The 22,336-nt window shown below is 33.7% G+C and overlaps 3 protein-coding genes across 4 annotated transcripts; all 3 read left to right on the top strand.

Annotated features, from left to right (window-relative positions):
- Positions 1-4,789: 4,789 nt before the first annotated feature.
- LOC145634497 (germin-like protein subfamily 3 member 3) lies at positions 4,790-5,662 on the top strand. The gene has a single exon (XM_081685923.1). The coding sequence runs from the start codon at positions 4,882-4,884 to the stop codon at positions 5,506-5,508; it is 627 nt and encodes a 208-aa protein (XP_081542049.1). The 5' UTR covers positions 4,790-4,881; the 3' UTR covers positions 5,509-5,662.
- A 2,434-nt stretch (positions 5,663-8,096) lies between these two features.
- On the top strand, positions 8,097-8,969 carry LOC145634496 (germin-like protein subfamily 3 member 3). Its single transcript, XM_081685922.1, has one exon. The coding sequence runs from the start codon at positions 8,192-8,194 to the stop codon at positions 8,816-8,818; it is 627 nt and encodes a 208-aa protein (XP_081542048.1). The 5' UTR covers positions 8,097-8,191; the 3' UTR covers positions 8,819-8,969.
- An 8,225-nt stretch (positions 8,970-17,194) lies between these two features.
- LOC145635812 (MOB kinase activator-like 1A) lies at positions 17,195-21,787 on the top strand. Of its 2 annotated transcripts, none has more exons than XM_081687171.1 (7): positions 17,195-17,459; positions 18,573-18,621; positions 18,702-18,810; positions 19,227-19,320; positions 20,471-20,604; positions 20,706-20,869; positions 21,409-21,787. In XM_081687171.1, the coding sequence occupies exons 1-7, from the start codon at positions 17,434-17,436 to the stop codon at positions 21,478-21,480; spliced, it is 648 nt and encodes a 215-aa protein (XP_081543297.1). In that variant the 5' UTR covers positions 17,195-17,433; the 3' UTR covers positions 21,481-21,787. The 2 variants fall into 2 exon arrangements, with proteins under 2 accessions (XP_081543297.1, XP_081543298.1); XM_081687172.1 differs by lacking the exon at positions 17,195-17,459 and adding an exon at positions 18,156-18,241.
- The last annotated feature ends 549 nt before the right edge of the window (positions 21,788-22,336 follow it).

Genomic DNA, 22,336 nt, shown 5'->3' with positions numbered 1-22,336 from the left:
CCTGAACAATGGAAGGCTATTGCCGGCATCGTTGGTAATGCCCAAATTCCTGATAACAGATTGACCGGTAAGTTTGATGTCACATCTTGGATTATTGATACCGGCGCGACTCACCATGTAACCGGAGATAGTGCATGGCTAGTTGATACTAAAAACATTGAATGTTCTGTTGGTCTACCGAATGGCGCGAAAGTACTAGCTACCTTAGTGGGATCCGTGTGTTTGTCGGAGAATATTACTCTCACCGGAGTTCTTTATGTTCCGAATTTAAGTTGCAATTTATTATCTGTGTCTCAACTTAATGATGATTTACATTCTATTGTCCAATTTGATTCTCATGTTTGTGCTATACAGGACCAAGCGAAGGAGCTGATTGGAACGGGAATTAAGAGAGATGGACTATATTATTTTAGCAAACCGAAAGTGTCAAACGTTGTTGAAGCAACATCAAAGTTGGATTTGTGGCATCGCCGGCTTGGACATCCTTCAGAAAAAGTAGTAAAATTACTTCCTCATATCAGTAGTAGTCAAGCTCATTTAGATACGGGTTGTGAAGTATGTATGCATGTTAAGCATCCTAGAAATAAATTTCCTTTAAGTGATAATAAAGCCTCTTGAATTTTTGAGAAAAATCATTGTGATTTGTGGGGTCCCTATCGACATGCTTCGTCGTGTGGAGCCCGTTATTTTCTTACTATTGTTGATGATTATTCAAGAGCAGTTTGGGTTTATTTGTTGATCGATAAATTAGAAGTTTTTCAAATGTTTATGGCTTTCATTGCTATGGTTGATCGACAATTTTCTAAAACAATTAAAGTTGTTCAAAGTGATAATGGTACAGAATTTAATTGCTTACATGACTACTTTCGGGCTACTGGAATTTTGTTTCAAACATCATGTGTGGGGACACCTCAACAAAATGGTCGTGTGGAGAGAAAGCACAAACATATTTTGAATGTTAGTCGTGCTTTAAGATTTCAAGCTAAATTACCTATTTATTTTTGGGGTGAATGTGTTTTAACTGCTGCGCATTTAATTAATCGTATCCCATCTCCCCTTTTGGAGAACAAAACTCCTTTTGAGATTTTGTATGACAAACCTCCATCCTTTGATGCTATTCGAACTTTTGGATGCTTATGCTTTGCTCATAACCAGAAAACCAAGGGAGATAAATTTGCTAGTCGTAGTCGCAAGTGTATTTTTGTGGGATATCCGTTTGGTAAAAAGGGATGGAGATTGTTTGACTTAAATACAAAAGAATTTTTTGTTTCACGAGACGTGAAATTTATTGAGGAAGTGTTTCCATTTCGGAGTCCAGAAGAAGTCAACATATCCAACAATGAGTACGTTGATAATAATATCCATGAGGACTTTACAGAAATTATTTATGAAGAAGAAGTTAATGAAAATTCAGCCCACATTACTAACACTCTTGATCCATCCCACTCCGGCCCACATACTCACCAGCCCACTTCCCCTTTTGTCCAACCACATGGGCCGAATTCACCCTCTGACCAGCCCGCTAGTAATTCAGTGCCAGTCAGCCCGCGTGAGGATGATTCCCCACTTGAGGAATTAATTAACACTGATGGGCTTCTTCCGATTGGGCCTACTCCTCGTCAGCATGACCATGACAATGAAGCAGGCTCACATGAACAAGTTTTGGGTCGTGGTCTTCGCCAAAAGTTTCCTAATGTTCTTCATTGAGATTTTGTGACACATACGGTTTTTGCTAATAGTCCACTCTCCTCTCCTTCCAGTCACTCCTCAGGTACTCCTTATCCTTTAGCACATTACATAAATTGTGACAATTTTTCTGTCAATTATCGGAAATATCTTGCAGCTATTGTTAAGGGTAATGACCCAAAATCATTCAAAGAGGCTATGAAATATGATGGATGGCGCAAATCTATGAAGGAAGAAATCTGTGCCTTAGAGGATAATGGGACATGGACTCTAGAACGCCTTCCTCCCGGGAAACGTGCTCTTGGTAGTCAATGGGTTTATAAGACCAAATATTTATCTAATGGTGATATTGAGCGTCTTAAATCACGATTAGTGGTGTTCGGTAATCACCAACAAGCTGGAATTGACTATGATGGGACTTTTGCTCCAGTTGCCAAGATGACTACCGTTCGTGCCTTTCTTGCAATCGCAGCTTGCAAAAATTGGGAACTACATCAAATGGATGTACAGAATGCCTTTTTGCATGGTGACCTGGAAGAAGAGGTATACATGAAGTTGCCCCCCGGGTTTGAGAGCTCAGATCCTTCTTTGGTGTGTCGGTTGCGCAAGTCATTGTATGGCTTGAAACAAGCACCTAGGTGCTGGTATGCAAAGTTGACAACTGCTCTGAAACGGTATGGTTTTATCCAATCTTATTCAGATTATTCTTTATTCACGTATACTAATGGCAAAACTCAGATCAATGTCTTAGTTTATGTGGACGATCTCATTATTTCTGGGAATGATTCCGCTGCACTTAAGGTTTTCAAAGCATATCTTAGTGATTGTTTTAAAATGAAAGACCTTGGTTCCCTTAAATATTTTTTGGGCATTGAGGTGGCCCGTAGTTCATCTGGATTATTTTTGTGTCAGAGAAAGTATACTCTGGATATTATCTTTGAAACAGGTTTATTGGGAGCAAAGCCTAGTGGGTTTCCCATGGAACAAAATCACAGACTCGCTCATGCTAGTGGCGAATTTCTACAGAATCCGGAAGCTTATCGTCATCTTGTGGGATGACTCATATATCTCGGAGTCACTAGACCGGATCTAGCCTACTCAGTTCACATTTTGTCACAGTTCATGCAAGCACCACGAATAGAACATTGGGAGGCGGCCTTGAGAGTTGTTCGGTATCTCAAAGGATCTCCAGGCCAAGGCATATTATTGCGTTCGGATAGTGAGCTCACTTTGGAGGGATGGTGTGACTCAGATTGGGCGGCGTGTCCGTTAACTCGACGCTCGCTGACGGGTTGGCTAGTGTTCCTAGGAAAATCACCGATTTCTTGGAAGACTAAAAAGCAACCTACGGTTTCTACTTCTTCTGCAGAGGCGGAGTACAGGTGTATGAATGGTGCCACTTGTGAATTAAAGTGGCTCAAGGGCTTATTGTTGAGTTTGGGTGTGCAACATCCTAAAGCTATTAAATTGTTCTGTGATAGTGAGTCAGCATTGCATATTGCAAGGAACCCTGTGTTTCATGAGCGTACGAAACACATAGAGGTTGACTGTCATTTTGTTCGCGATGCGATTACTGAAGGTTTAATTTCTCCATCACATGTGTCTACCAAAGATCAATTGGCGGATATATTCACAAAGGCACTCGGAAAGGCACAGTTTGATAAACTTCTTTCCAAGTTGGGCATTTTCGATCCTAATGCTCCAACTTGAGGGGGGGTATTAGGATGTATTTAGGAAATATCATATATTTAGGAGAATAATTATTTGTCATGATATCTTTTCTATTTCCTTATCTTTTCTAGTTTCCATGTTTATCTAGGACTAGGAATCTAGAGACCTTTGTATTATTTATTTCGACAGTGTTGATCAATGAAGAAAAACTGTTTTCTACCTAATTCTACAAAATAAAACCTATATATTGCATTGCACTTTAGATACACGTGGAACAATATAGCTGTTGAAGATTATGCTACGGAAGTATTTGCAGATTTGTTTTTAATTTCTTTTTAATCGTTTTGTAGTAAAACGAACTACAAGGACATATTGCAAGCAATTTGTCATTTAACAGACCACATCAACCACTCTAATATGGCTGGAGCTACATACCTCATTTGTATTGAATAGGTTTGCTTGAGAAACCTAAAATGAGTAAAATCAAATAAGAGGAAGCAAATTTTTTTTTTTTAATAATAGTTATTCCCTCCGTCCCTTAATATAAAGCCTCTTTCTAGCATTTATTACTCACATAATAAAAAATAAAAAAAAAAAAAAAAAAAAGAGGCTTTTAATTTAATTTAGGGACGGAGGGAGTACCTTTTAGCATTTCTCTATTCTTAAAACAAAGCTAGTTTATAAGTGTGTGGTTACTAGTTAAGTATTAGTTCCCTAAGCTTGTTTCTTAATGTTTTCTTTTTTCATACAATTGGCATGTTGTGATATTGATGACTTGATGTCTATCCCAATTAAAGTAAAATGAATGATTGTGCTCCAGGCCAATGTATATGTACTATTATAATTATATACTACCTCTGATTTTTTTAGTTGCAACTTTGAAATATTTTATATCTCTTAAATATTACTCCAAAATTGTAACTAAAAAAAACAGAGGTAGTATATAGTTTTATTTTATATATATATTATTTTACTAAAAAAAAAAATTTTATTTAAAAAAAAAAAAAAAAAAAAAAAAAAAAAACCTTTTAACAATGGGAAAGGATTGACATTTGACAATGTGTTATCTAGTTTGTAATCAACCACAAATTAATAACGAAGACCCCAAGAATTTATCGTTGAAAACCGAGAATCAGGAGAAAAAACCCATGTCATTAAAGATATTTATTTTGAAAAAGTTTAATTTAAGATAATATTCAAGTCAATAAAACAAAACGGTGATCAAATTATTGGATTCATTTAAAAACAATAATGGATTCATTGACTCAAATCACAAATTACTCCTTTGACTTTCATATACACAAAATAAACAATATCATACCCTTTCTGAACAATTGAACAAGTCAAGCCATAAAGCCATATATACCAAAAATTGTTCCTCTATATAAAGGGTGCCAATTGCTGCTAAGAAAATGCAAGAAACCAATTCGAAATATACAACCTACCTATCCTTCAACACTTATACTAGTTTTAACGACCCAACACCACCTTTTATTTAATTTCTAGCTATAACAAGCTTGCATAATGAGCAATCTTTCATTTTTCTTTATCTTTTGTTTCTTAGCTACTTTGTCCCATGCCATAGAGCTCGACTTTTGTGTCGGGGATCCTACTCTTCCTAGAGGGCCTCAAGGATATGCTTGCAAAGATCCTGCTAAAGTTACAACTGATGATTTTGTTTATACGGGTTTCCGTGGTGAAAAAACTCCAAATAATGTTTTTGGGAACAATGTTACATTAGCATTTTCAGATGTATTCCCAGCCTTTAATGGTTTAGGCATATCTATGGCTAGGTTAGACTTTGCCGTAGGAGGAGTAGTTCCAGTACACTCTCATCGTACATCAGAAGTTCTTATTTTGGTTAAAGGTTCAATCATTGCAGGATTTATTGATACAAATAACACCGCATACTATAAAAGATTAGAGGTTGGTGACGTGATGGTATTTCCACAAGCCATGCTTCACTTCCAAATCAACGTTGGTAAAACTCCGGCTACTGCCTATGTCAGTCTGAATGGTGCAAACCCTGCATTACAACTCACTCCTACAGCTTTATTTGCTGGGAATTTACCTGCTGACATTGCCCAAAAAATCACACTCTTGAGTCGTAAGGAAGTTATGCATATGAAGCGAATATTCGGCACAGCTTAACAAAACTCCTTACAGAATGATTATTTTAAGTTCCCAAAATAAAAATGAAATCTTGTAATAAAAGAGTGCATAATTAAATTATGTCCACTGTATTCCCTTAGCGTTTTTGTACCAATAAATGATTATGTAAAATATACATATATATCCTCCCTTTTCTTTGATGTTTATCACTTCTTAGGACAATACTTCTTCCACTTGTACGTTTGTAGTTGATATTTTTTTGACATTGACACTATTAATGCACTTTCCTTTAATTTTATACATAATGAAAAAAGTAAAGTTATGTGCGTGGCCTAGGGTGTAACATCCCCATATTTTTCCTAAAGATGCCATAATTCAAAATATACTAGAGAAATATAGAAGCGTAGGGCAATCATCGCCACGCGATTACTGTCACTTGCCGAAATAGACTTGTAGCAGAACAAAATACTTATTACTTACATACTTAACTTTTATTAATACTCGTACAATAATAATAATAATAATAATAATAGTATTTTAAGCACTTTTCAACAATTATTGTATTGATTTAGCATGGATATGATGATCATCAACTAATTTTTGCGTTGAGATGGGAACGTTTTACACTAAGCTTAAAATAAATCATATGGAAGATCAATTGTTCTCAGTAAATCATGTAAATGACCAAATACAAAACAATTAGAAATGTTCCTAAGGAAGTAACAAAAATGAAAACTTTTAAAGGGTGAATGAAAATTTTGAGTTTGAATCCCAAATGGATTGGGGTCTTTCTTCTTTTGGGTGCAAGTAAGCAACACTAGAAGGCACTGAGACGGATACGGGGACAAATACAAGGACGGGGATCGATGTGGAAAATGGCAAAATTAAAAATATAAAAAACGGATACGGCATGGGTACAACAAAAAATAATCTAAAAATTTAAATCCATACTTAAGTCATTACTACAAATTCAAAGGCAATTCAGATTTTAGAGTTGTATGATGTGTTAAACGACCCCCTACCCATGCTAGTGTGCCACTACCTATACTGTGAGAGTCTATTCAGGTATAGCTACTTTATTATTTTCAAAAAAAAAAAATCTTAAGCTGAAAAAAAAAAAAGATGATAAAAAAAAAAAGGAAGTAGCTTTCTCAAAAATAAAATAAAATAAAAAAGAAAGTAAAAAGAAAAGAAAAACAAAAGCAAGAAATCAAGAAGCATGATAGAGTATAAAAACATACGAAGTATTATTCAGCCTCAACCATTTAAGGTGAAGTGCTTGAGGCATAATAATACAGAGAACTACTAGGAAATATTGCAAGCATTTCTCATTTAACAGACCACATGCATCAACCACTTCAATTTGGTTGGAGCTACATACCTCATGTTTTGAATGAAACTTTTTTAAATTCTACTATTTTATTTACTACACATATATCCCCACATATATATAAATTAAATATCCCGACAACAATTTTATAAAAAGCTAACAATCAATCCTACATTCTTTACTTTTAAGTGTTAACTAGTTTAATTGGTTAACTACGGAATTTTTAGCAAAAAAATCCCACCTATTGATGCAGGTTACTACACCATATGTAGATAACTAGATATGGACCATATTTAACTCGCTATAACCCAAAACAAGTCATCATGCAATTGGGTATTGATAATCTCGTCAACTGGACTTGGTCTTATATTTATTTTTATTTTTTTGAGAAAAACTCGACTTGGTCTTATATACATGCTTGCAATTTAATGTAATAAAATACGAAATGCAGGCATGATTTCCTGAGCCCTAGAAGCTTGAATGTGGTGATGGCAACGGGTCGGACTCGGAGCGGATTATGCTAAATCCGACTCCGACCCGACAGGAAGTCGGAGGTTAAATCCGACATCCGACATCCGACTCCGACTTTAATATCCGACCTCCGATCCGATCCGACCCGACTCCGAGTTTTTTTTTCATTATTCAATATACTTTGAGATGTTGGGCTATTTGGGCCTTTACAACCCACACCCAATGCCACCATGACCCATACAAAAATCCACTATCTATTAGAGTAGGAGTCGGATAATCCGTTAAAGTTGGACATTTGTCGGAGTCGGATTTTTTTCTCGGATTTTTTGTAAGATCCGACTCCGACCCTCCTCCGACTCGGAGTCGGATTATTTTAACGGAGTCGAACTCGGATTACTTTTTTCTCGGACTCGGAGCGGATATTTTACCTCGGATCGGGGCGGAGTAGGGTCGGATCCGGACTAGATTGCCATCCCTAAATGTGGTATTTGAAGATAATATTTTTTAATTTAATAATTTTGAGTATCCTAAAGTCCTAATCAAAGTCATACAATTTAATTGAAGATAATACAGTACCATTCTATCAAACTCATACCATTTCGAGAAAGTTTAATTGAAGATAATATAATATTCACGTCAATAAAACAACAACGCTGACAAAAATTAGAGTTGAAATAAGATTTTCAGCCGCATCTTAAATACAAACACGTATTTCTTTGACATCATTTATGAATTGAACAAAACAAGCCAATATTGACCAAATAATGTTTCCTCTATATAAAGGGTACCAATTGCCTCTAAAAAAATAAAACAAACCAATCTACGACATTATATCTACACTTCAATACTTACATTAGTATCAAGTTAACGATCTAACACCACCATACACCACCACCTTTCTAGCTATTAAAAGCTTTCACAATGAACAATCTTTCATATCTTGTCGTCTTTTGTCTCTTAGCCACCCTGTCTCATGCCATAGAGCTCGACTTTTGTGTTGGGGATCCTAGTCTTCCTAGAGGACCTCAAGGATATGCTTGCAAAGATCCTGCTAAGGTCACAACTGATGATTTTGTTTACACAGGCTTTCGTGGTGAGAAAACTCCAAATAATGTTTTTGGAAACAATGTAACATTAGCCTTTTCAGATGTGTTCCCAGCCTTTAATGGTTTAGGAATATCCATGGCTAGGTTAGACTTCGCCGTAGGAGGAGTAATTCCAGTACATTCCCATCGTACATCGGAAGTTCTTATTTTGGTTAAAGGTTCAATCATTGCAGGTTTTATTGATACCAACAACACCGCATACTATAAAAGATTAGAGGTTGGTGATGTCATGGTATTTCCACAAGCCATGCTTCACTTCCAAATCAACGTTGGCAAAACTCCGGCTACCGCGTATGTTAGTTTGAATGGAGCAAATCCTGCACTACAACTCACTCCTACCGCTTTATTTGCTGGGAACTTACCTGCTGACATTGCCCAGAAAATTACACTTGTGAGTAAAAATGAAGTTATGCGGATGAAACGAATATTCGGCACAGCTTAACAAAATTCCTTTCCTGATTATTCTAAATTCAAATGTAATAAATTAAGAATTTTTTTTAAAAAAAAAAATAACATATGTATGTTCAATCTATGTCCTTGGTATTCCTTCATCTTTTTGTATTAATAAATACTCCTTACATATACTTTTGTTATTTACTCGTATTTCATGTTTAATAATGATACATACTTTTCTTTTAAAAAAATAAAAAGAGAATAATAAATTCCCGTTTTCTTTGATGCTCATCACTGGGCAGAAATAAAATCACTCTTGCAAAATTGATACGAGTAGCTTATTGATTAATACTTAGACGTCATTTGCATTGATTAATACTTAGAATAATAAATTCCCGTTTTCTTTTCTATCTTTTAATTTTAGTCTTTTACTAATTCCTTTGCTTAACGTTTAATTTCCGGATACAAATTTAGAACACCTATTCCTCTTACCATTTACCCTAGCTCATAGCCTCTTGTAATATAAGTATTTCATCTAAAAACCTATTGCATTGCACTTTTGTTTAACATGGAACAACAATACTTTATTTATTTTTTGAACGAAAATGGAACAACAATATAGTTGTTGAGAATTAGAACATCTCCATTGGTGAAACTCAACTTTGAGTATTGAAATACAAAATGAGTTTTTTTTTTTTTTTTTTTTTTTTTTTTTGTTAATTAACCTCCAAAGTTAATACTCAACCCACTTCTCAATTTAGCAACTCACGTGAAGTCTAATTTTCCAATGGTGAGACTCCTTAAAGTATACTAATGTCACATTCAATTTATGGGCCACTAAATTCATTACTTAAAAAAAAAAAAAAAAACTAAACTTAAATAAATTACAAAATATAGTATAATATTGATAAAGGGCCCACATTTTTTGTCAAATAAGACTCAAAGTTAAGTATCTAAACTTATAGCAACTTTCTTTTAGAGTTGCTAAGTTTTGCTAAGTTTTGCTAAGTTTAGACACCAACTTATTGGTATCCTTTGCAAAAAAAAAAACTCTCTCTCCTAAAAAATTTTTAAAAAAAAAAAAAAAACCTCAAGTCTAACCATTAGAGATGGTCTTATGCTTCGGAAGTACTCCCTTCATTTTTCTTTTTCTTTTTTTTTATTTGCATCACTTTTCCTTTATAATTGTTTTTTTATTTTATTTGCATCACTTTTATATATGGTAATTTATACTATATTTTATTATTTCTTTCTCTTACTTTAAACTCCACACAAATTAAGGACTTGTTCTCTTCAACTTATTTCAGATATTTATTACTTATTCCTTAACAAATTCAGATCAGATCAGAACTTTTGATTATCATTTAATTATCCTTAAATATTGTAAATTGCGTATTACAAAAATTTATAAAAATGACATATTTAAAAAGTTCACAATGAGATGAATCTAACAAGATCCATTTTGATGATGTTTTTCTTTATAGATTAGTATTAAATGCGGTTAGTATTTAGTCAAATTATTAAATCAAATCAAACCACATCAGATAAAAAAAATTCAGATCAGATCATCTTGTTTCAGGTGAAGAGAACAAGTCTTAATTTATCATTTCTTTCTATCATGGTCCCCACTACTCTATTTTACATACTTTAACTTTTATAGTTCTCACATTAATTTTACCATAATAAGTATTCATCCACTCACATTATTACTCCCTCTGTTACCGAAAGAACGACTTATTTGGCCTAATTTTAGTCCCAAAAAGAATGACCCGTTTGTTTTTCCCAACATCTATTAAAATCACAAAATTACCATTATATCCTCAAATATTTTTGTCATGTAGCTCTTTCTCCCTATTTTACCCTTGTATTTTTTCAGATCTTTGTGTCATCTCCTCTCTAAATTTCTAAACTTTTTTTCTCTCTCCTGCCACCATTAATTTTTTTTTTTGTGTGTTTTCCTATACATTCGTACTTGCAAATTAAGTTTCTTAATACCCACGAAATCAACCCATGGTTCGTTCTTCGGGGACGAAGGGAGTATATTATACCAAATTAATTTTCTTAAAACTCTACCAGTGATGCAAATAACAAAAACGGATGGAGTATTAACTTAATAACTTTGTGGAAGTATTTTATTTGTAGATTTTATTTTTTTTACCTTTTTGTGATAAAAAGAATAATTGAACAAGGAGGAAATATTGCTAGCAATTGTCATTTAACATACCGCATCAACCACTCTAATTTGGTTGGAGCTACTTCATATAAGAGTTGTAATGAATACTTTATGAAACAAGGAAATTAGAAGCTGAACTGAACTGATTGGAGCTGAAGTGAACTGAACTGAATTGAAATTAAGCTAGAGTGATCGAACAGGCCCTAAGTACAATATTAGTCATTATTGTTTGCATTATTTATAATTAGCCAATCATTTCCACTACTATTCGCTTATATTTTATAACTAGTTTAAGTCCCGTGCAATGCACGGTTGTTATTAACTTTTAGAAAAAGGTTATTGTATATTTTTATAAAATAAATTATACTCATAATATTAATTCAAAAATAAATATAACTTTAACTTTTATACCTAACTATATCAATGTCTTAGATTAGCTAGTGACACTTAGAAAAAAAGAGGCTTTATTTATTTTTAATTTTTTTTAAAAAAAAATCTAAGGTTATATAGTGCCTGCATGTTCTGCGTTATTATTAATACAACTTTTAAGAGTAGAAAATAAAGTGTGTATATATGTCTTAACAAAATGATTTTATTTTTTATTGAATTAAACATTATTGCAAAAGTAAAAAATTGGATGAAAAAAAGTTAATAGTATTATCGAAAACTAAAATAATGTATAGCAATATTGTTTAATAATACTTACCTCATTTTTTTTTATAAAAATAATACCTAATATAAAAGACTACGTATATGTAAAAATATATCAGTTAGGCTTATATGGAGAATTATTATTGTTAAGAATTTTAATTGGAAGAAAGATAATTTAAATTATTATAAAATGATTTCCTTCAATATATAATCTGCATAAAAATAGAAAGTAAAATTGGGCGGAAAAATTTTTAATGACATTGTGACAAATGTCATTTTAGATTCGCTTTTAGTATAGGTTAATTGATTGATGATAGATTTGTTGATAAAGGTTTGCTAATTATTTTATTCATATATATATATATATATATATATATATATATATATATATATATATATATATATATATGGACAGAATATATTCATAATCTTAAAATAAGCAAAACCAAATATATTGCACCCCACCAGTGAGATTTAATGTGTCAACAAAAATGATCACCTTAAAATAATTGTCATATGCGCCACACAAGAAGTATAGTGAAATTAGGTGTATTAAGACACATTAATAGTGTACTATATGTTGCCGCATAAACAAGCTACGCTACAGAGGCAACAGAGCACAACATGTGCTCAAGTTCCTCTTTGTGCATGCACTTGGGGAATCAATGTACGTTATTACTTATTAGTCAATTACTCTTGCCTCTTGGAGTTATGTTGTATGCCTCTTTGTCTCTTTGAATAGGCTTCCAAATTAAGGTCTATGGATTGTGTTTTACGGAGTATATTTTAAAGTCATTAGCCCCATTATTGTTTCTCTCTAGTTGTGTTATTAAATTTGTCCCATAGTCTTTTTGGAAGAGAGATTGTTCGAAAAGAAGATAAAAAATAATGAAAAATGATTAAATATAAAACCCCACATGTAATGTTTTCTCTTGAACCAACTCTTTTAAAAAGTGAAAAACCTCCTCGGATCATCAAATCAAGTGGCCTGAAACAAATTTATAGGCTCAAAAGTATTGCATAAATGTATATGTAGTTGACGCTTTTTATAGGGTAATTCCAAGTTTCTCAAGCGTTCTCATAAGGGTAAATTTGGAATTACCTTTTGACGGAGTGAACCTAATGTTAAACGACGTTATCCCTATTGTTAGCCAAAGTTACCCCCTTTTGCAATTTACCTCTGTCGTCTGTACTATCCAGAATCTAGTTCCCAAATTACCTAGTTCCAGCTCCGACAATAAATCGTCGAAAGCGGAAGGTCAATCCGAGGTGTCGATCAATTAAAAGAGTGGCTAACAGTAGGAATAAACTTCAATAGAGGAAATCGAGTTTAAATGGAGGAATCCTAGCTCGATGACAACTTCAATGGAGGAATTCGAGCTGATGATAGCTTCAATGGAGGACGGTCACCCTTACCCTTTGGGGTTGACCATGCCATAAATTTTACCTTTTCTTATAGGGTTTTTCGTTTGATTTTGGCGGCGAAGCCACCTATGTTCGCCGTTGATAATGGTGGTTGTCCTTGGTGGAGACGAAAGAGGAAGATGATGGTGTCGACGATTGTTGTCGGTGGAGACGGAAGAAGAAGGTGATGGTGTTGGTGTTTGTTTTCGGTGGAGGCGAAGACAAAGCTGCAATGGTGCTGCAACGCCGCTAACGATAAAACGCAAATCTAATAACGCCGTCTAGATTAGTCCAAGTCATCAACTATAGTGGATTTTACAGTCAGCATTTCTTCTGATTATAATACTCCCTTCGTTCCTTAATACAAAATCTCTTTTGGTTTTTGCGCGGGAATTAAGAAAGTTGTAAATTCTTTAAGACTAATGATTAAAAGTACATATATGCATGTGGGGTTTGAGAGAGACAGAGAGAAACAAAAAGTAATTGAGAATAATGGAAGAAATAGAGAGAGAAAGTGTTGGAAATTGATGTTAAAAGTACAAAAAAAGTAAAGGATTAAAGACTTTAATTTAAAGCTGACAAACTCATTAAAAAAGGGTAATAAAGTAAAAAAATACAACCGTAAATAGAAAGAGGCATTGTATTTTGGTTTACCCAAAAAGGAAATGAGACTTTATAATAAGGGACGAAGGGAGTACCATTAATTTACAATTCCCAATGCATTTTAAATACACAAATGCCATTAGAGAAACTCTTCTTGTTTCTCAAGAAGAGCAACTAGGGTGCCTCCTTTTTGTATTTATATATGCATGTTGGCATTACGAATTTACAATACACCTGGGGATCTATGCAGGATACCAAAATTTTAACCAAAAATCTTTCGCTTATGAATGATGTTTGGCTCGTTTAGTAATAATTACTTATGATACATTAGCTCATTTAATATGTTTCTAGAATTTATTTAACAAAAAATAAATAAAAGTTTCTTGATTGGAAATTTAAAATTATAATGAGATTAAAGGTGATATTGGGTCGAGTCGGATTGGCTCAAGCCATGACACAACCTAACAAGAAAGAAAGAAAGGAAAAAATAAAAACCATGTCACATTATTGTAAGCACGAGAAGGCACATTATTTTTTTTTTTTTTTTTTTTGAGGAAACGAGAAGGCACGTTATTGTATGTGTCTCCATTCGTTAGTTGGGCTAGGGCCGATTATTTGGAAAAGGCATGACAAGGTATAGCAAGTTCGACTTTACACAACAAAGCACATCCAAGCACGATGGCACGTAGGTTCACTCTTTGCAAAGGTACAACAAGTCCGATTTTACACAACAAAGCACACTAAAATCAATGAAATTATACTAGGCATGCAAGCATGAAATTTTTTCTGTGGATTCAGTGTTCTTTAAAAAAAGACGGAATGAACATTTAGCTATTCAGTAAAGAACATATAATTGTTTTGTAAAGAACATATAGCTATTTTATAAAGAACATCCAGTTTATATGTTTTTTTTGTAAATCTAAAGAACATTTGTAATATTAGTAAAGAACATGATAATATTAAAGAACATTATTCATATAGTAAATGTACATTTGGTATAAATGATCATGTATGTATATGAAAATGTACATTTTACTGTATTATAATGTATATTGTATTATATTCTAATGAACATATATGTTATAATGTTGGTTACATGTTTTATGTACATTGTATTATTTGCATCATATAAGTATATGAAAAAAGAACATTTTACTATATTTTAATGTACATTGTATTATTTGGATCTACAACTTTTTCTAAATTTGTCTATTTGCTTGCTTTCTTCTTCCAAAATATATTAATCGATTGATCTTCTTCAAGAATTTCATTTTATTTCTCATTGCAACAACAAAATTATATCAAAATCGCAATTAATTTTCAATAAAATCAAATATTACAATTTTCAATCAAATTTATAAAAAACAAACACTCAAACTCAAAATAAACAATTATGAATGTCAAATAAACAAGTATAAATATCGAATTTGGTCTTACCTTTCGTTTTTATTTGTCATCTTGAACAATTTTGGGCTCAAAATTTCGAATTTCTTGAAATTTTGTTTGAGGTTTGAGGAATTTAAATGGGTTTGAAGTTTTGTTTGGAGAGAGAAAGTGAACTTTTGGTAAAAAAAAATTGAAATGATTTGTAATTAATGTATGGTAAAAAAAATTAATTATAGTACTATTTATCTATTTCATTATAAAAAATTTCTTTTAAAAAAAATATATATATACAAAATTGTTGCATAAAAAACTGATGTACATTACAAATGAACACTATGTTCTTTTATGCATATGTCCATGTACATTATAAATAACTACTATGTTCTTTTATATGACCATGTTCATTAGTATATATCTGAATGTTCATTCCGCCTTTTTGTATTTTGGAGCGGATGCACCATGTGGATCGTGCATCCGCCTCCACGAACCAACTATTAATGCAAGCACGATGGCGCGTAGGTTGACTCTTTGCAACTCGTTGCATTGGCTCTCTTTAAGAATTTTGACACGGCAAGACAAGCAAGCAACTCATGCCCCAAGCCTAGCTAACCCCAAAGCACACGAATCCATTACGAGGCGTGGCCCACAACCCTGTTTAACTGAGATATATTTGCCTCTTGGACATCAATAATTAACTTGAAAAAAACTTACTCCTCCCAAATCAATTGACCAAATAACTTCTTCGAGATTATATCCAAAAAATTTCAAACTCAATTAAAAGAGTTGGGTTTTTTTTTTCGAAAAATTAACATAGTGGGGTTTAAACGTAGCCTTCGACTCGATTTATCACATAGATATTCTCGAACTCCGTATAATATTACTAGAGGTGTCAATTTGGATAACCAGATGGAGTTTGGGATGGGTCTATTTGGATCTGGTCTGTTCGGGTCGGATATGTTCGGGTCAAAATTATTCTTTTAATTCGGATTGGGTCAAATTTGGGTCGGATCAATTTCTGATCGAGTTCGGGTCGGATATGGATCGGGTCAACTCCAGGTCGGTTCATGTTCGGTTTAATTCAGATCGAGTTCAAAACGAGTTTAACCGGGTTAATTTCGGGTCAGATGAATTTGGGTCGGGTTGATTTCGGTTCGGATGATTTTCAGCTCGATCAAGTTCAGTTTGATTAAAATAAGGTTAATATGTTGATTCATTAATTGCTTGATTTTAATTCAATTCCTTTCTTGTGTTTGGCTGGATTTTAATCGAATTGACCCAATTCATATCCAAATAAGGTTAATCAGTTTTAAACTAGAGTTATTATTGAGTTTTTACCTTATTATTGGGTCAATATCAAGTCATTCATGTATCATAGTTTTTATCGAGTTGAAAGAAGAGGTTTTAATGTTCAAGTATTACACATTATTTGTAGCAAATTTTAGGCGAGACGAATCACGAATATATAGCTTAGAAAGGAATTTTATATAATTGGTATATACATGAAGTAAACTTGTTACTCCAGATTATTTCTTTGTAGTAAAAAACATTAACTTATTAATAATTAGTAAATATAGTAGTATAAGAACTTGAATAAAAAGGTCAATAATTAATTATGATCGGGTTAAATTCGGATCGGGTAAAAATCAAATCGAGTTAAAATCGGGTCGGGTTAATATCAGTTCTGGTCTAAACAGATCGGATTAGATCGGTTATTTGCCGGGTCAATTTCGAATCGGGTTGAGCTCGAGTCGGATCAAATCGGTTCGATTTGAGTTCAGGTTGAGTCAAATCGGATTCGGGTTGAGTTCAGGTCGAATCAAATCGATACCGAGTTAAGTTCAGATCGGGTCAAATTCGGATTCGGGTTGAGTTCAGTTCGGTTACAGATCGGGCTTGGGTCTAGAATTTCTCGGATTGGTTACATTTCGATACGGATATTTTTTTCGAGTCGGTTAGGATTGGTTTTGGCACCTCGAATTATTACCCGTGTGTTGGTAAGTTGGTTGACCAAGGTCCAAGATGCACATTTTACACAACTTCATCCTCTATTTTTTTTTAATGTATTTTTTAAAAAATAAAATAAAAGAAAGCAGAAAATAGAGGAATAAACAGAAATAGAGAGAATCCAGAAAGCCAGGTCATATTGAGATGGAGAATGGCATATTAAGGAAGAACATCGACCTGTCTACATAATACAGTAAGATTTGACAGTCTGGCTTTTTTAGCCCACTTCTACTCTTTTTTTTAAAAAAATTTTACTCTCTTTGGGTGTAATTAATGCTATTATCAGTATTAATTAAAACTATAGTATATATAACCTTTTTTTTCAACCCCTTTGATTTTCGTCTTCCCCCTTTTCTTCTTCTATTGCTCTCAACAGATAGCAGAAATTCATTGATTATTCAAAAATTAATTAATAAAATTTGTAATTTCTTTCAATCATCATCATGAGTCTCTTTGGCCTTGGAAGCAGGTGAATTTTTGTATTTTTTTTAAATTTTTGTTTTTATTTTTGGGTTTGTAATTTCATGATCTCCATTAATTTATTATTTTTTATTTCTAGCTAATCCCATGTTTAATTCTTTTTGAAGAAACTGGAGTTATTATTTTTGGTGATTATAATTGATGTGATATGGGTTTTTTTTTTATTTTTTATTTGGGGTTTAAGTTGGAACAATACAGTAATCAAATTTTAATTTGAGTAAAATTGATTAGGGATTGATTTTTTTTTTTTTTTTTTTAAATGTTAAAAATTGCATCTTTTTATTGAAGGATTACTTAATTAATTCATACAAATGAAAAAAGGGGTTATTTAGCATGTAGTTGAGTTTAATTTTATATTTAGCAAATTACCCTATTGAATTTTTTTTACCTTTATTCCTAATCCCCTTTTAAGATATATTAGTGGAACATAATCTGCTTTATATAATTTGTTTTATCATGTTTGTTCGAAATGTACCTTTTAACATTGCTGGTTATTGGAATCCACACTTTCCAGTTGTCATATCTTATTATTCTGATTATTATGCTTAGACCTAAATCAAGTGATTTATACATAATGACTCAAATTACTAGGTCCTAATGATGTGTCATTACATTGTGATCATGCTCACGAATTTCTTGGTGAAGCACTTGCTTTGGTAGACATTGTGTTTCTCATCTAGTCTATGATATCGAATGTGTATTAGACCTTCTAGTCTATTCGAAAGTTCGGTATGATAAGTTGGTTTGATATTCTTGAAGAATTTTAATGGAGTAAGTGTATTGTTGATTGAGTCAGTCCACATGAATACTTGTATCTTGTTTGTTGGGAGCTTGAGAGTCGGGGCGTAGAAGAGGCATTGATTAATTCCTTGATCATCTGTGTTGCAATTAATGTATGTGTATATGCCTATGCTGGCTTATAATCAAATTGTGATGCAACTTTATGGAATGCCATCGTGTACTGATTGTCTGCGCTTTGATCACACTGCCTGTGGAATAACCGAATAAATCATGCTTGATCTCTACCAGAGTCTTTTGGACTTAACTTCCATGGCATTTTTCCTTCTAACTTAGTTTCGCTTCTTTATTATGATCTTTGCAGAAACCAGAAGACTTTTCGCCCAAAGAAGAATGCACCCTCTGGGAGTAAGGTCAGTTTCCAACCCTAGTAGGATTCCATCTTTTTCTGTTCCGTTATTTGGCATTTACACTTCTTTGTGTTAACTCCCAGGGTGCTCAACTTCAAAAACACATCGACGCTACCTTGGGTAGTGGAAACCTGAGGGAAGCTGTGAAGTTACCTCCTGGAGAAGATTTTAATGAATGGCTGGCGGTGAACAGTTAAGTCTTGGAACATTTACTGCTATGGTTTCTTTGTCATTGATTAACTGGCCACAGTTTTGGTTATATGACCACACTGCCCTGTCATATTTATGTTGCTTGTTGAAAGAATATTTTGGATCACGACAACAGATAGTTAGAATAGGAAATGAGATTATTACTGTCATGAAGGCGTGCGATTTAATATGGATATTTTCCTTCAATGACTTCGATTCTTTTAGAAGGTAATATAGGGCTGCTGCTTCCATGTCGTTACCTTGTGCAGTTCGACTGCATGCCACTAATCTGTGTTCTCCCACTCATATTCGGTTCAATTTACAAGTAAAATGGACATGTGAGATTGTGATGCCTCTAGTATGTAATATGTCTAAGGTCAGTCAGTCTATTGACAACAATTCATTTTATCATCTTGCAGCGGTGGACTTCTTCAATCAAGTTAACATTCTCTATGGAACTCTCACTGAGTTCTGTACGGCAACCAGCTGCCCAACAATGACTGCAGGACCAAAGTATGTTTCTTAATTCCTGAATAAATAAAATTGAAGCATTCCCAAGCCTTGTCTACATTGAAATTCAGTAGTTAGTCAAATATAATCAGTTTGTTCATGTCATTATCCGTCCTTCTGGGTTTTAACTGTATTTGAATAATAATATTGACCATTGAGTGCTTGGTGAAGATCATGAGTAGCGTAGAAGCTCTACCATTCTAAGCTTCCTCTGCTTTGTGTGATTTAATTAATTTTGCTGGTGATATCTTTGTCTTCTGTGCCCTCCTCTTTTCGCACCACAAGAACTTAGTGATATTTGCAGTCCAAAATTATTTGGTTCCCTTGGAATAATTTTCTCATCCTTTCCTTTCTCATGGTCATGTATCTCATTTGCTAACATGAATATGATTTATACACGTCATTTGTCCTTTATTTTGGAGTAAGACCTTAATTATAGAATAGTCAATCTTAAGCATTTTAGAAAATAAGAAGAATGTCATTAAATCTACTTAAGCATGCCACATACCCGACATATGCAACCATTGGGTTTATGTCATTTCTGAGCCGCCACAACTAAGACACGAGAATCCATTCTTCAGGGATTAAGCTAGAACCCATTCTTCCCTGTTGTCTCCTTGTAGGATGATAAAGACTAGTGTCTGCGCTTTGCCTATTGGTTGAAAATTTAGAAAGAAAAAATTCCAATCCCTTTTGACGGAACCTCTTTTAATCAATTCAAAAGATTGGGTGCATAAAGTAACTTCTGATAATTAATACTAGAGAAGCATTAGATATCTGCAAGCTGGCTAAATTTTTTCAGTCCATAAACAACCCAGTATAATTGTTACCATAGGCAGGTTATGTGTCAACTTTTGATGTCAGTTGCATATTTCTTTCTACGGGGGAATTCACACTAAGCTTGCAAAGAGAAGTGATGATTTTTTTTCCCTACAATAGATCCTTGTACTCTCTACACCTTGAGCGAAGGAAGTAGGTTCTCTTTTTCTTTGATGATGTCCCCTAGATATACCTCTGTAGTGGACATTTCTAGACTTGACTAGTAATAAATTTGCTGATCACTTTTTAATTTTAGTTACTGTGACGAGTTCATGAGCATTTTTGCAATTACATTTGTCACTTTGAAGTATACAATAAAGCATTCTCTCTACAGATACGAGTATAGATGGGCTGATGGAGTTACCATAAAGAAACCCATTGAGGTGTCTGCTCCAAAATATGTTGAATATCTGATGGACTGGATTGAAGCTCAGCTTGATGATGAATCAATATTTCCCCAAAAGTTGGGTACGTGAAGTTCTTTTAAATTGGTTAAAATAGGTCTGTGTGTTTTCCCTGTTACTACGACAAATGTAAAACAACTTTTGTTTCATATTTTTGTCATGCAGGGTCACCTTTTCCTGCAAATTTCCAGGACGTTGTCAAGACTATCTTCAAGAGGCTGTTCCGTGTTTATGCACACATCTATCACTCTCATTTTCAGAAGATTGTAAGCTTGAAGGAAGAAGCTCATCTCAATACTTGCTTTAAGCATTTTGTTCTTTTTACATGGGTAAGATTTTTCTCTATTCAGGCTGGAGCTATGATTGATTCCCCCCCCCCCCCCCCTCCCCCCTTCTTTCTTTTTTGCTTGGGTTTTGCATTACTGTCTATCACATGAAATGTTTCACATAGGTAGTGGACATTGTTCTTCCCAGTTATCACGTATCATGTTCACCCTCCATCCGCAATTATTAGTAATCTCTCATAATTAAGGATATGGCATGATATACAAAACTGCCTTCTTGTGATAATTTAAGGGCATATTAACATAATAAACAAATCTCATAATAAACCATTTTTATTTTTATTAAGATGACATCTTTTGTATGGATATCCAAAAATAATACTCGATTTGAATGTCTGGACAGAGTGTACATCATTAATAACAAACCATTGTATCAGAATTCTTTATGGAATTTGGATGTAAATTATTGCGTATCAGATGAAATCACTTTCTAGATTAGGCTTTTACTACGAATTTATTTCTAAGCCTTAATGCAGGATCAGTTGTGAAATGTGTGATTCTGATTGACTTCTGCTATGATGCAGGAATTCCGCTTGATTGACAAGGGCGAACTAGCCCCGTTGCAAGAGCTTGTGGAGTCGATTCTTCAGTGCTAGTAAAATGTTGGTGTCCATTCCCCATTGTTAGTTAAACGTTGTAAATGTTGCTCCATAGACCACAGAATGTTTTGACTCACATTTTTGTAAGCTGTTTGGTTGACTAATTAAATTACTCATGGGGTTTGCAACTTTGCATTGGTAATTACTCCTATTTGGTTTGTGTTATTTAGCCCCCTTAGTTATTGCTGAATAATTCTTCTCTCCGCCGAAGGGAAAGGAGTTGGAAGTTATTTATTCACTTGGGATCGTGTAGATGCAAATTGTAACTACTGTCAAGTTGTTATATGATCAAGTCTTTTACACATAGGAATTGAATATGATTGATAAATTGCTCTGTGAGTCTATGAGTGATCGAACTATCAGAATTCAGTGTTGCGAAAAGTGACTCAGGGGAGCAAGCGCCATAGTTCTGTCTTCCTTCAAAGAAATCGGTATAGCCTAACAGGGAAGAATAGGTTATCTGATATGCCATGGATTGTAGATTGTGAAGAAATTGTGCACCCTTGTTTGAACAGGTGCTAGTGTGCAGGATCCCTGTATGAAATTACTCGCTACGTCCTCGCTTGTTGAAGTAGGTCACTTCGATTAAACCACATAAGCCACTCATGTGAGAAACTACTGAAACAATTCACAATTTTAAGGGATGGGTAAACTCTACATGAATAATCTAATCGGAGATGGATATTATCATAATTTGAGTAATTTTAGCTTGTTTAACCAAAATGAAAGATTTGTAACAATGTCGGTACTCAACTGTAGAAGAGTAGAAAACAGGAAGTTAGATGATTGCCTTGGTACTATTTTAGGCCCATAACATGAGAATTTTGTTCCAGAGATTTTAAGTCATTGATTT

The sequence above is a fragment of the Chenopodium album genome, chromosome 6 (genome assembly GCF_948465745.1).
Source record: "Chenopodium album chromosome 6, dcCheAlbu1.1, whole genome shotgun sequence".
Taxonomy (NCBI): domain Eukaryota; kingdom Viridiplantae; phylum Streptophyta; class Magnoliopsida; order Caryophyllales; family Amaranthaceae; genus Chenopodium; species Chenopodium album.
Note: the sequence above shows the minus strand (reverse complement) of the source record. Positions and strands in the feature narration are given on the sequence as shown.